At 40.8% G+C, this 12,816-nt stretch overlaps 1 protein-coding gene across 5 annotated transcripts in view; it reads left to right on the forward strand.

Annotated features, from left to right (window-relative positions):
• Nucleotides 1-12,816, forward strand: part of LOC146479897 (uncharacterized) — a 61,225-nt gene that overhangs the window by 7,174 nt on the left and 41,235 nt on the right. For 2 of the 5 annotated variants that reach the window (XM_085110766.1, XM_085110773.1), the window contains exons 4-8: nucleotides 4,315-4,437; nucleotides 6,531-6,622; nucleotides 7,424-7,492; nucleotides 8,543-8,597; nucleotides 10,830-10,943. The exons of 2 other annotated variants lie outside the window; for them this stretch is intronic. In XM_085110766.1, the coding sequence (XP_084966892.1) occupies nucleotides 4,315-4,437; nucleotides 6,531-6,622; nucleotides 7,424-7,492; nucleotides 8,543-8,597; nucleotides 10,830-10,943 (453 nt within the window). Of the gene's footprint in view, nucleotides 1-4,314; nucleotides 4,438-6,530; nucleotides 6,623-7,423; nucleotides 7,493-8,542; nucleotides 8,598-10,829; nucleotides 10,944-11,574; nucleotides 11,614-12,816 lie in introns of all 5 variants that reach the window. One more of the 5 variants, XM_085110772.1, reaches the window with a different exon arrangement.

Raw genomic sequence — 12,816 nt, forward strand, 5'->3', positions numbered from 1 at the left:
ATCCATGGAAGCTCATCCTTTGTGCGTTGCCTGTGCTGACTTTGCTGATACATCCCTCAGTGATGACGTTGGCTTATCCAGAGATGATCTGAAATTCATGAACATCGTTAAAGATTCAGCCATGCAGTGCGAAGATGGTCATTATCAGATTTCGCTTCCTTTGAAGAATCCCTCCCTGAAGATGCCGGAGAATAGAGTTCAGGCAGAACGAAGGATTCTTCATTTGAAACGCAAGCTCTTGGGGAATGGAAAGTTCCGAGAAGACTATGTTACCTCTCTTGAAGGTGTTATTAAAGAAGGTTTCGCTGAGAAAGTTTCCCTCGCTGATCTCAGAAGAGCGGACGGCAAGGTTTGGTACATACCGCACCATGGCGTATATCATCACAAGAAGCCGGAGAAGTTAAGAGTTGTTTTTGATTGCTCTGCTCAGTTCCGCGGAACGTCCCTAAACGGTGAGCTTTTCCAAGGTCCAGACTTAACCAATAACCTTGTAGGAGTGCTGATTCGTTTCCGTCAGGATCAAGTTGCAGTGATGGGAGACATTCAATCTATGTTTCATCAAGTGCGCATCCCAGTAGCTGATCGCGATCTTCTTCGTTTCCTGTGGTGGCCCTCTGGTGACTTAAATCAAGAATTAACAGAGTACAGAATGACGGTACATTTGTTCGGTGCTGTCTCGTCTCCTAGTTGTGCGAACTTCGCAATTCGAAAGAACACTGAAGACCTCAAGCATGAATTTCCCTCCGATGTTGTCAATACCGTTTTGAGAAATTTCTACGTTGACGACTGCCTTAAATCTTTACCGTCAAGTAGTGCAGCGATTAAGCACTTGGATGACTTACGAAAGCTTATGTTGAGAGGAGGCTTCTGTTTGACGAAATGGATTAGTAACGACCGGAAAGTCTAAGAGTCAATTCCAATTCACGACAGAGCCAAAGATGTCAAAGAGTTGGACCTAGCCGAAGATGCTCTTCCCACCGAGATAGCCTTAGACGTATCATGGTCCGTAGAGAACGACAAGTTTGGCTTCAAGGTCAACGTTAAGGAGCGTCCATGTACAAGGCGTGGAATACTATCTATCGTCAGTTCGATATATGATCCTTTAGGAATGGCTGTACCTATCATCTTACCCGCCAAACTACTTCTCCAAGATTTGTGTAGAAAGGGCCTTGCTTGGGACGATGTGATTCCTGACAATTACTCGTCTCGATAGCGTTCCTGGCTGCATGGGCTACCGAGGCTTTCCGAATTCTCAGTCCACAGACATGTCAAACCCCCTGACTTTGGAAGAATTACTAGCAGCCAAATTCATCACTTTTGCGATGCCTCTCAGTCTGCGTATGGAGCAGTTTCTTATCTTCGCCTCGTCAACTCGGATGGTCGAATTCATTGTTCTTTTCTCATCAGGAAATCCCGCCTCGCTCCTCTTAAACAGACGACTATCCCCAGATTGGAATTAGCAGCTGCTACAGTATCGATTCGCCTGAACAAAATGTTGAAGAAAGAATTGGAAATGCATACTGACACAATCACTTTCTGGACGGATAGCATGACTGTGATACTCTACATCGAGAACGAATCGAAACGTTTCCATACTTATGTCGCCAACCGTGTCTCCGTTATCAGAGAAGATTCCGGTCCTTTACAGGGGAGGTACATAGATACCAAGTCTAATCCTGCTGATGACGCGTCAAGAGGAGTCACTGCAGAGTGTTTTGTTCAGAACGACCGTTGGATAAAGGGGCCGGCCTTCCTCTCAAGGCCGGAGTCCGATTGGATGGCACATCCCCGAAATACTGAAGAATTGTCAGAGGATGATCCCGAAGTTAAACGCGAGTCGTCTTCTTTTGCTGTCCAAGTCAGCGAAGCCTACGCGAGCCTTGCTTCTATTGTTGAGCGATTCTCGTCTTGGTTTAGACTGCTAAAGTTTATCGCTCTGTGTCTTCGCTGCCAAAGAAGATTTCTTAAGGGAAAAATACAAGCCAGACAAGACTTCTATGGTTTTCCTAGAGAGTCCAAGTGCGAATTGCTCACACTTCCAGAGTTGGAGATTGCAGAACAAGAGATCATCAAGTTTAACCAGAAAATCGCTTTTGCTGAAGAAATAGCAGCCTTAAAGAAAGGAAAGTCCGTCAAGAAATCAAGTGCGCTCATTAAGTTGGCCTCCTCCGTGTTGGCGGACGACTGAGAATAGCCACCCTCTCCGAGGATTCAAAGCATCAGATCATTATCCCGAGGGGTTCTCATCTCGCTCGTCTCCTTGTTTTCCATTTTCATGAGAAAAGCGGTCATTCCGGAAGAGAATACGTCTTAGCCCTATTGCGTGAAAAGTTCTGGTTAATCCGCGCGAATTCCGTTGTAAGAAGCGTACTATCCTCCTGCTTTGGTTGCAAAAGGCGTCATGCCTCTTCTGGCGAACAAAAGATGGCAGATTTACCATCTGCAAGAGTCACCTCGGACCAGCCTCCCTTCACTTGCGTAGGAGTAGACTATTTTGGCCCGTTTCTAGTACGCCAAAAGAGGAGCCAAGTGAAGCGTTATGGGGTGATTTTCACCTGCTTAGCCATGCGAGCTGTTCACTTGGAAATATCCCACTCATTGGATACTAATTCCTTTATTCTCGCTCTGAGGCGTCTTATCGCCCGAAGAGGTCAAGTGAAAGAAATTCGCTCTGACAATGGTACAAACTTCGTTGGAGGCGAAAAGGAGCTCTGTGTTATGATCGAAAGCTGAAACCAGGCTGCGATCCACCAAAGTCTTATCCAGAAAGGAATTACGTGGATCTTCAATCCGCCATCGGCCTCTCATTATGGTGGTGTGTGGGAAAGGCTAATAAGATCGACCCGAAAGATTATTGGTGGCTTAGTGAAGGAACAGAACCTCGATGATGAAAGTCTCCAGACCCTGATGTGTGAAGCAGAAAGTATCATCAATGGAAGACCTTTAACGACAGTCTCAAATGATCCAAGAGATTTGGAACCTCTTACACCAAATCATTTGCTTCTTCTTCGTCAAGACACGCCTCTTCCTCCTGGTATTCTCGAGAAAAACGACACCCTTTCGAGAAGAAGATGGCGACAGGTACAATATTTGGCGGACGTTTTTTAGAAACGTTGGAAAAAAGAATATCTGCCTCTGCTATAACAACGACAGAAGTGGTTCAAACCTAACAGAAATTTTTCAATTGGGGTTATCGTTATCGTCGTTGATGAATCTACACCCAGATATATGTGGCCGATTGGTCGTATCACAGAAGTTTTTCCCGACAAGCAACAGTTGATCCGTCGTGTGAAAGTTCGGACGAAGAATTCAACTTTACTTTGACCCATCTCCAAGCTATGCCTTTTGGAATCTTGTGAACATTCAGAAGGAACACTTTAATTGAATAGAAAGTTAAGTCTTTTCCAAATCTACCGCGTATATGACATTTTTTCCCAGTCATAGAGATTTAAGGAGACATTTAAATCTTACGTGTTAGTTTATCTATTAGTTCCATGCGCCTTATAATGTTTCACATATATGTAAACGCAAAGTTTCCGCCTTTGCATTTAGGAGCGGGTATGTAGGCGCGAAAATTTAGATTTTTGTTGTTTTGTATGTCGGCGTAACGTATTTCTATAGGTCATTAGCGTTCTTGTTTTTCGTTCCTCGTTTATTAGTTTTTTCACTCCGTTGCCCTTTGTACTTAGTTTCTCGTTCATTAGTCTTCTTTGTTTTCTTAGGTTGTTTTCGTACTCGCTAGTTTTATTTTGCATAATGCTATATATATAGGTTACTTGTTAGTTTTGTTTTGCTGCTCATATTGCGTCAGTCGTTCTAGTTCTAGCTAAGTTCAGTTTCGTTTTAAGTCTACCTTCTAAGTCAAGTTCCAAGTTCAAAGTGTTTTTCTTGTCGTCACATTCGTCTTGTAAGTATTCGTCGTTTATTTCGCTTGTCGTTTTCTATTCGCATTGTCATTGTCATTTTCATTGTTAATTTATTTATGTCTGTTATTTTGTTATTTTCAGCTACGTTACGTTACCTTACCTTACGTACTTGCTTTCGTCAATAAATTATGTTTGGTTGGTGTACGAGTTAAAGCGTTTGCGACGACAGTATTCTTCTATCAGGAGAAAGAAAAACTACGAACTCAATTTTTTTTGTTGTTGTGTCAACAGTCAGTCATTAGTCTGTTAACAAAATGAAACTCCTAATCATCGAAAAAGCAAAGAGGCGTGGATTCAATTCTCTAGGAAACAACGACGTGATCTGAGGTGGCCGAAATTTAGTTTCGGAATCAATATATAAATTTCTTTCTTTCTGAATGCATTTCAGACTGCCCTTACCCGTCATCACGTCCAGCTGGAGATTGGATTCCCTCAGAGATCGAAGTCACCTTTGGGCAAAATGTAAACACCAGTGGTTGGTATATGAATGCAACATGGACTTCTATGAAAGGTACGCAATTGAATACAAAGAGGATTCTTTTTTTTTTTTTTTTGCTTTATTTTTAGTTTTCTCACGCGACATTGCTAAAGTAGATAGAGAAATGCCGGAGATAAAAAGCCCGTAATAGTAGTAGCGGGTCTATGCAGGGGGAGAGCGCTCCCTTTCCGCACTCCCAAACCCCTCCTTTTGTAATTAAAAAAGATAACGCCTAAAGCTCTTGTGTCATACTAAAATGACCGAATAATACTCCACGTTTTCTTCCAATAAGGATCACACCTGGGAAAAGATCCATTGACAAAACTGGTTCAGACCCAACATAGTTCAGTGTAGTAACGTTATTTTAATTGGAAGTTGGGATCGAACTGTTGCTGGGATGTTGTATCGATCCTCCAAAATGCACGTGTTAATTTTTGGGTTCGAATAAAGTTCTGCGCAATTGATTTCTGCCCTTTTTTTTCTTTTAATCACGATTCCTTTCGAAACCCTTATCTCTTGTGAAGTAAGATCGATCCAGTCAGTTGAAAGAAAAGATGATATTTTGCCATTGCTAAAAATTAAGGTAAAAGAAATGTATGGTGCAAGGCCGGCAGAGGCCACAATACTCTCTCATGCATAACAACATAAAAATAACATGACAGAGCCTTTTCAGTTGTTTTAAGCATTTCCTAAAAATATCTTAGGGCCATATAAGAATCAAAGGAAATCTACTGATGGCCAAGATGGATGGGTTGTAGGCTGTCAATTGGGACAACATTTTCATTTTATTGGAACAATAACTAAAGGCGCATTACGGTTTGCTGTTCCTTTAATAAAATCACTTGAAATCTTTGCTATGATGCTGTACGAACGTTTTGAACACACAGTTAATACCAAAGAACATAAAATATTCATGACCCAATAAAACGATGCTATGTCGTCAGTGGGGGTGAAGCGTAAAGATGAGGGTCATTTTAATCTTTATTCGTGAACGTTTCCCCAAAATGGGCGTCAGGCTTGAGGATCCAATAATGGGAAAGTTACCTGTCAACCTTACGTAAAATTGTCTATTTATTATAAAATGGCAGTAAAAACTTCTGGATGCCCAGATTACCTAAACAATGATTGGGCGGCCAGCCGTAGCCAATCAATGCAACGACCAAAGTCAATATAATTAAACTCCCAACTTCTAATCATAAAAATCCTAGTAATTCAATTCTAAAACTATTTACCATACATAAAATCCTCAATCTAAATACTAAAAGTTCTGTTCATCGCGGTGAAAACACTTAAAAAATAAATAAAAATAAAAGTATAATAAAACGCCTAATGTCCATCATTTCAAAAGCTTAAAGCGCCTGGCAATGTTGAGTGAGCTTGTGATAACTGATTTCTGTATCTGCAGAGCTATTGTGTCGCTTTTATCTCCCACTAGCTCTTTAAGTGCCTTCCTGACATCTCTTGAATAACATCCGAGTACATCCACAATTATTATTATTATTATTATTATTATTATTATTATTATTATTATTATTATTATTATTATTATTATTATTATTATTGTACAATCAACTATTACTTTGAAATCCAAACTCCCAGAAACTCCCACCCCATCTCGTAACTTTAAATCCATCGAGTCAATGGCGACTTGGAGGGTGTATTGTATGTCCCAAACTGTTCTTTGATGTCCGCAAAGTGTACCGATGACATCACATTACAAGAGAATTACGTAAATTTGTTCTTTACAGGCGCCGCTTTGGATCCGCCACATTATATTTTCCCGCTATCTTCCGAAACTAAAAAAACTCAGAAAAAAAATTATAAGGTGTAAATATGCAAAATTAACTTATATAAAGTTACAATTTTTCATTAGCAGAAAAATATTCAAATTTGAGAAAAAATTGCTGTCAAAGACGTGTTGCCGTGGAAACATCAAGTCATGTGAGCAATTATTATAGCCAATTATTGCCAGATAAAGTTAAGGAAAAGTCACAGACTTTGTCAATGTTTGCTTTTATATTAAAAAACTGAATATGAATATTTAAAGGCAGCGCGTGTTCCCCAACCCCCAACTCAGGCTGATACGGGTCAAGAACCACTCTGCAGTAATCTACTATATCTTTTAGATCCTCAGGGGAATTGGAATGGGATTCTTATTCGACTAAGCGTCGACTTCGATAGCCTGATCGCTCCAGTTTACTGCTCTGTGCTGCCAAAAGTAAGGACACACTACTTGCGTTCTCTCTCTTTTCCTACAGTTGTCCCACAAAGCTTTCCAATAGTTTGTAATCGGAACTTAATTTTGCCCAAATTTTGGTAGTATGATGCTCCTCACAATATAGGCTGTAGGGTCAAAAGCGCCCCATGAGATGAAAAATTGAAAAAGTTTGTAAGTTTTAAGCTCGGTTTTGCACTTAAATAGGACAAAATGATTAACAAGCAATAACGACGGAAATTGAGACCATCACCTCGAGTCTCCAATTACTGGTTCCGAGGATCCGATCGTGATAGGTCAAGTCACACGTTTGAATCCGGTCGGGATCGGGACTCAAATGTTTTCTATGTCCCCATGCTAAACACATGCTAAATTAGTCAACGATTTATCCCTTATTTATTTTCTTTTTTTTGGCGGGGGGGGGGGGGGGAGGGGTATAGTAAAGCGTGCAAAAAACGCGAACGCGCGCTAAAATCACCCCCGCGAGAAGGCGTGGCCGTGGCAGGCAAGTTTTACGCATGCTCGCGGTTTTTGCTTGCTTTACTATTCTGAGGGGAGAACAAAGGACACTACTTGTTGTCTTATCCTAACTAGACTTGATTAATGTTATTATTCATCAAAGTTTCAGACTTTTGTCGAGCCGTTTTGAAGCAATGTTTAAATATTGATGTGTTGTTCCCCAAATGGAATATTGGCACAAAAGAAACTATGCTTGACTCACTTTTGTTAAGAAGTGATCCACCAAATTCTCAGTAGTTGTTACCCACTTCAAGGTTGACTGATTTCCGTTTCATTTCCTTTCAGAATCAGACGTTTTTCACCGTCAACATCTCTGCATATAATTATCATTATCCGAATCCTGTTAATTTAAAGGTATAATAGCAAAAGACCTTAACCACCTTTAACTCCCAGTTGCTTCATCCGTATTACAGATAATCAGCCGGAATTATCCATAACAAAATTTGAACCTACAAACGAATTACTATGTTCAAGACATGAAAACGAAGTAACCAGGTCAAGGATATAATAAATAACTGTGTGTGTTCCTTGAAGTCCTGGTCGTGTGCTTGCGAAATCCCTTAGCACAAGAAAGACTGTGGTAATAGCTCTACTAGAATTTTGACAATGTGCTAACCTTAGTTTTAATCAATGTGGCCGGATTAGGGAGGGGGGGGGGGGATTAGGAAGCTCAGAAAGGATGTTTAATTGCGACCGGAAAGCGAAAGTAAACCCAACATAGTGAGAGAGTAAGACGCAAACAATACGGTGTGGATAATTTCAAAGAATACTATTGATTGTCAGTCATGACTATAGACCTCAATGAATAAAAGCAAGTGACACACTCGCACAGCAACCCACGGCCTGGCCGGTACCTAAGCATGCGCACAGCCATATCATTCGGGTAGTGGCAGCCATAGACAGCTGTTTCGGAGTTGTTGGGCCTCATCAGCATGGCACAGCCGTCGGGCACCGAACGACCAAAAGGCCGTGTATCAGGCACCCTTTACTGCTGAGGCGGAAGTAAAACACGTACCCTTTAAGCAACAGCTCCGCAGCAAACATGTGGTAGCTGTTGTCTGGGAACCGCACGGCAGTTTTCACAGACTCAAAAACCACACGGAAGAGGTTTCATGGATTTGGGCATGTTAAGGGACACCGGCAAGGGTTTTTATAACCAGAGTCGTTCTTTTAGATTTAAAATCATGTCTCAATACCCGTACCTTACTTCTTACCCAGCTTAATATACTACAGTGTAAATAATTACCATGCTATCGAGTTTTTTTCTTCATTAGATTGAATTTGAAACTCGTCCGAGTTCCTCATGAAACTCGACATGGCCACAAGAAATGGTCCTTCTGGTGATTATAATATTGAAGAATTATACTGAATATGCTCTTCTCTCTCTTTGTTATGGTTTCCAAGGTTATTGGCCTCCCTTTCACTAATGCCTTGTTCGAAATACCAGCATATTTTCCAGGTATCTGTTACTTTTGTGAGCTGTCTTCAAATAATGCAGGACGGTGACTTCTTTTGCTACTGTGTATACATTCTGTATATCTCGGGATTCCCGTGTGGGGTGCCTACTGATACTTTTCTAGGTTTATGACTATGCGCGAAAAGCAGATCTTTGCAAGTGTTATTGTTATCGAAAAATTGGGGTAACTGCACATTTCTCAGGGATAATTGAGGTTCAAAAATCGCCATATATTTCATTTTATTTTAAAGCTTTTTAAAATAATTATTGCTTAATTATCTCTAAAACATGCGTGGTAACCGCCAATTTTCTGTTAAAATTCGAATAGCGGCTAAGCCTATGTTACTCTGCTTTTCCCGCATAATCATAAGCTGCGCAAAATATTCTATTAGGAGGCACCGTCCTTGGTAATTATTTGTATGAGAAATCAGCCCATCAAAACTGAAATTAAAATAACCTGACGAATTGGACGTCGCTTCGCGGAGTCACGACTTGGTCTCCCCGGGAAAGCGACGGCTGAGTAACCAATGCAAACTTCTGTACTACTGACATACTTTCTACGCGGCGCGGGTGTATTACGAGAGTTCGTGGTTTCTGTACTGTTTGTGAAATGATGAAAGGTTAGAAAAATTGTATCTGATCATGTAGGCAAACAATAAACATAACTCTTTTGTTAGGCAATACTTTAAGGTTACCGGATACCTTCGAGAGTCGTTTTTCTGCCAAACAAAATTTTGAGGCCAAATTAATCATTTCTGGTCTCACTTCATTTTCAAAAAGAAAATATTACAAATCTTGAGGCGTGCGTGAATTATCAACAAGAAAGTTTTTTCAAATGAAATTCCATCACCCGCCAGAGTGCTATTATCCAGTTAAACTTTGTCAGCGTCAGGGCTTCCCGTGATGTTTTTCGCGGTAAAACATCCGGAGTCGTTCATTTCATGTCGCCTCTCTTCCTTTTGTTTACGTTTGCAACTTGTGATTTATTCACATTAAGTTTTCGCTTGTGTTCGTTTCGCGTATCGTGGATGGCGAAAGATAAGAAAGAAAAGAGTCCGTGGTTGAAAACTAAGGAGAAAACTGGTCCTAAGAAAAAGAAGAAGAAAGTTTCCGATGAAGAATGGCGAAAAAACTCTTGCCGAAACGGCATAAGCCGGCGTGTAGCGCATAAGCCCAGGTACAATAATCGATATATTGAGTTCTTTGAGGCCCTTTCCCTCCCCACCCACATATTGTGCTCAACGCTGGCCTCCAGGTTGCGGGTGAAAATATCTCCATAAAACCTGCAAAGCAGAAAAACTCGGATATTGAGCTGCAAGCTTGCGACGGCAATTGATTCGCATGGATAATAGTATATATAAATAGTCCTTCAACGTACCCCAGTGACCGCATTTCTGCCTGCAGCTGTTCTTTCGGATCGATGCGGCTCACCGTCGAGGCCACTGCAGTTTTCCTTTTCTTCGAAGAATTTTTTCCGCCCGGCATTTCGCCAGGAAATCCGAGAAATTCTGACTGGTAATAGAACTGCAGTAACGCACTCAACTTTTCAGGTGCGACACCAGTAATCTCAGGGAACTCAGCAGTAGGTCTCCTGTAATTCAATTGGCTTTCGACGTCGGCGGCATCCACAGTGTTGAAATATGGCGCAGCAAGGGCGTGAAATGTTTGTAAATCTTAAGAACCGAAAAAAACCTAATTCGTTTTTACGCGAGTGCGCTTCCTTTAAAGCAATTTATACGATACAAGGATTTGACGGATTGATTTGAAATTTGGCCCGAAGATTCCCAAGACACCGAGCAAAAAAACTGTGTGCCGGAGGGTTTTTCGTTTTGTAAAATTGATCTCCCGCAAAGGCCTTCGTCGTACTGACGTATCGGTGAGTTTTTGATCGTCAAAATTGACAGTAAAATTGCGAAGAAACCAATAGGAATATCGATACTTGTTGCATTTAAGACAGCACGCAAATATGTTTTATCGCGGACACCCGCGAAGGTATCGGGAATCCTTAAGGTTAGTTCTGACGTCAAAGCGGTTCCTATCCCAACAGGCTCCTCCCCAAATATACAATGGGCATAAATGTCTATTTTGATTGTTTAACATACAGAGGACGTTAAGTTAAGAGGGAGGTAGGGGAGGGGGCGTTTGTCTAGGTACGTAACTGAATTACGGAATACTATTTCTGTTTTTGCTTTCATTGTCATTATATTACTTCTTTTGTTCATTACTCGGATGTAGATTATTGTAAGCTGAGAAATCCCTGCGAGAATGGCGCCACTTGTGTCAGCTCTGTTCGTGCATACAGCTGTCAGTGTCTTGAGAACTACAGTGGAAAAAATTGCGACAAAGAAGGTATAATTTAATACTGCATAAACTGTCTGCCTAGGATAACCTCGCGCGCGCAGTGACGATGCGAGCTTTGGTAAAGTGTAATGTCTGGTAAAGTCAACCATACTGCTCAAATTACAGCCCTGTAGAAGAAACAGAAAAGCATCTCAAAGATTAATTTCATAAACCGAAATAGTGCAGTTAATATGTTGTAAAATTCAACCAAATAGTTCGCATCAAACTTTTATCAAATATTTACACAAAGTTCCTGTTCTAAAGTTCACGCACGCCCAAAAATAGTGATCTTGGCGAATTCCTATTCTAAGACGTATTCATGGCCATGTCGAGTTGAAAACTTCTTGGCCTTGTAGCCAGGAAACCACTAAAAGGTAAATGAAAAATATTATGAAATGTGATTAGCATTTTTACCAAATGTCTGGCACTCTAACCTCTGCTCAGACACAGCCTACCTAAATCACCACCAAATAAATTCGCGTCGGCATGGAGTGTGTTTGTTGGGCAAAGGAGGAAATAACTCATAATTGCTTTTGTGATTTCCAGTCTTATAGCCTGATCAGAATCGGCTTGGGCTTGGGGCATTTTCCAAAGATAGCATTTCCTGGATTTGAAAGGAATTTAGTTTGGCTAAAAGTAGGAGAACCACCTTCTTTAACAGATACAAAGTACCCAACAGGCAAGTATTTCGATTGTAAAAAAGGGGATCTGCGATAGAACTAAACCACTGAAGAAACGTTGCTTCGTTTTACTTCTAACTTTTATGTATGCCTAGAATGACCCTAGCTCATTATAAGCTCATTAGGAAATTTTAATTGAAGATCCTCCTCGGATAGTTTGTTGCCTGCAACGCCAACTTATAGAGGTAGGGTTACATTAGGAGACAGATCATTCCAGGTCGCAGCTCCGGCAGTTTGGAATGTATTACCGCGTGAGATTCGTTCTATCACAGATCTATGGACTGCTAAGTGCCATCTGAAAACGTACCTCTTTAAGGAAGCTTTTATTGATTGAACTTTTAATTTTTACTAAGATGATTACTAATACCTTAACATGCATTGTATATTTCGATTTTTATTATGGTGTATTTTTAATAATTGCGTTCGCAGAACGCCATCCTAATCTTGGTTACGGGTTTGAATCGAGATTTTTTTGTCCTCGATGCATGGACGCACATCTGGCATCCCCTGCAGATTTTTTTGCAGGGGCGGATGACATCACAACGTAATGTTGCCTGGCAACAGGGAAAAACAAGTATGAATGATGTCAGACAAAGGAAGGTTGCTAGGCAATAACAGGTTGGAAGACAGACGAAGTTTATCCGAGCAAAATTTGCATACATCGCAAATATTTTACCGGATCACATTTCAACTGTTATGTTCATCAATATTCACTGGATGGAAATATCTCTGCAGAATCTTTTCCCTTTCTTCCAGAAATCTTTTTTGTGAAAGATGCATTGAAGAACTAACACGTTTTGTGGCCACGGTAAAATAATTTTCCGTGGGAAATAAATTCATCGAACACGACAGCGCTGCACGCCTATTGTACATTTCGTCGTGTCAGAAATAGATTTCAACCGCAAACTAGCCTGTGGAACTACGAAAAGACCATCGTCATCAAAATCGTTGCTATGTTCAGAAACCTTTTACAAAACGAGTGAAGAGGGCTTTTCACTAGCGGATAATTCGCTATCCAGCGGATAAAATCTATTGGTTGGAGAACATTTTATTCACTGGATAGAGTTGCCCGCCCTCTGTATAACCTTGGCCCTGAGATGTCTTTCAAAACTGTATGCAAATTAGCTCGCTTCAGTTTGACATTTTTACGGCTTTATAGTCGCGTAAGTTTCGCGGCATTTTGGTAAAATACCTTTTGAGTA

This window comes from Pavona decussata, unplaced genomic scaffold (assembly GCF_977016875.1).
Source record: "Pavona decussata unplaced genomic scaffold, jaPavDecu1.1 SCAFFOLD_58, whole genome shotgun sequence".
NCBI lineage: Eukaryota > Metazoa > Cnidaria > Anthozoa > Scleractinia > Agariciidae > Pavona > Pavona decussata.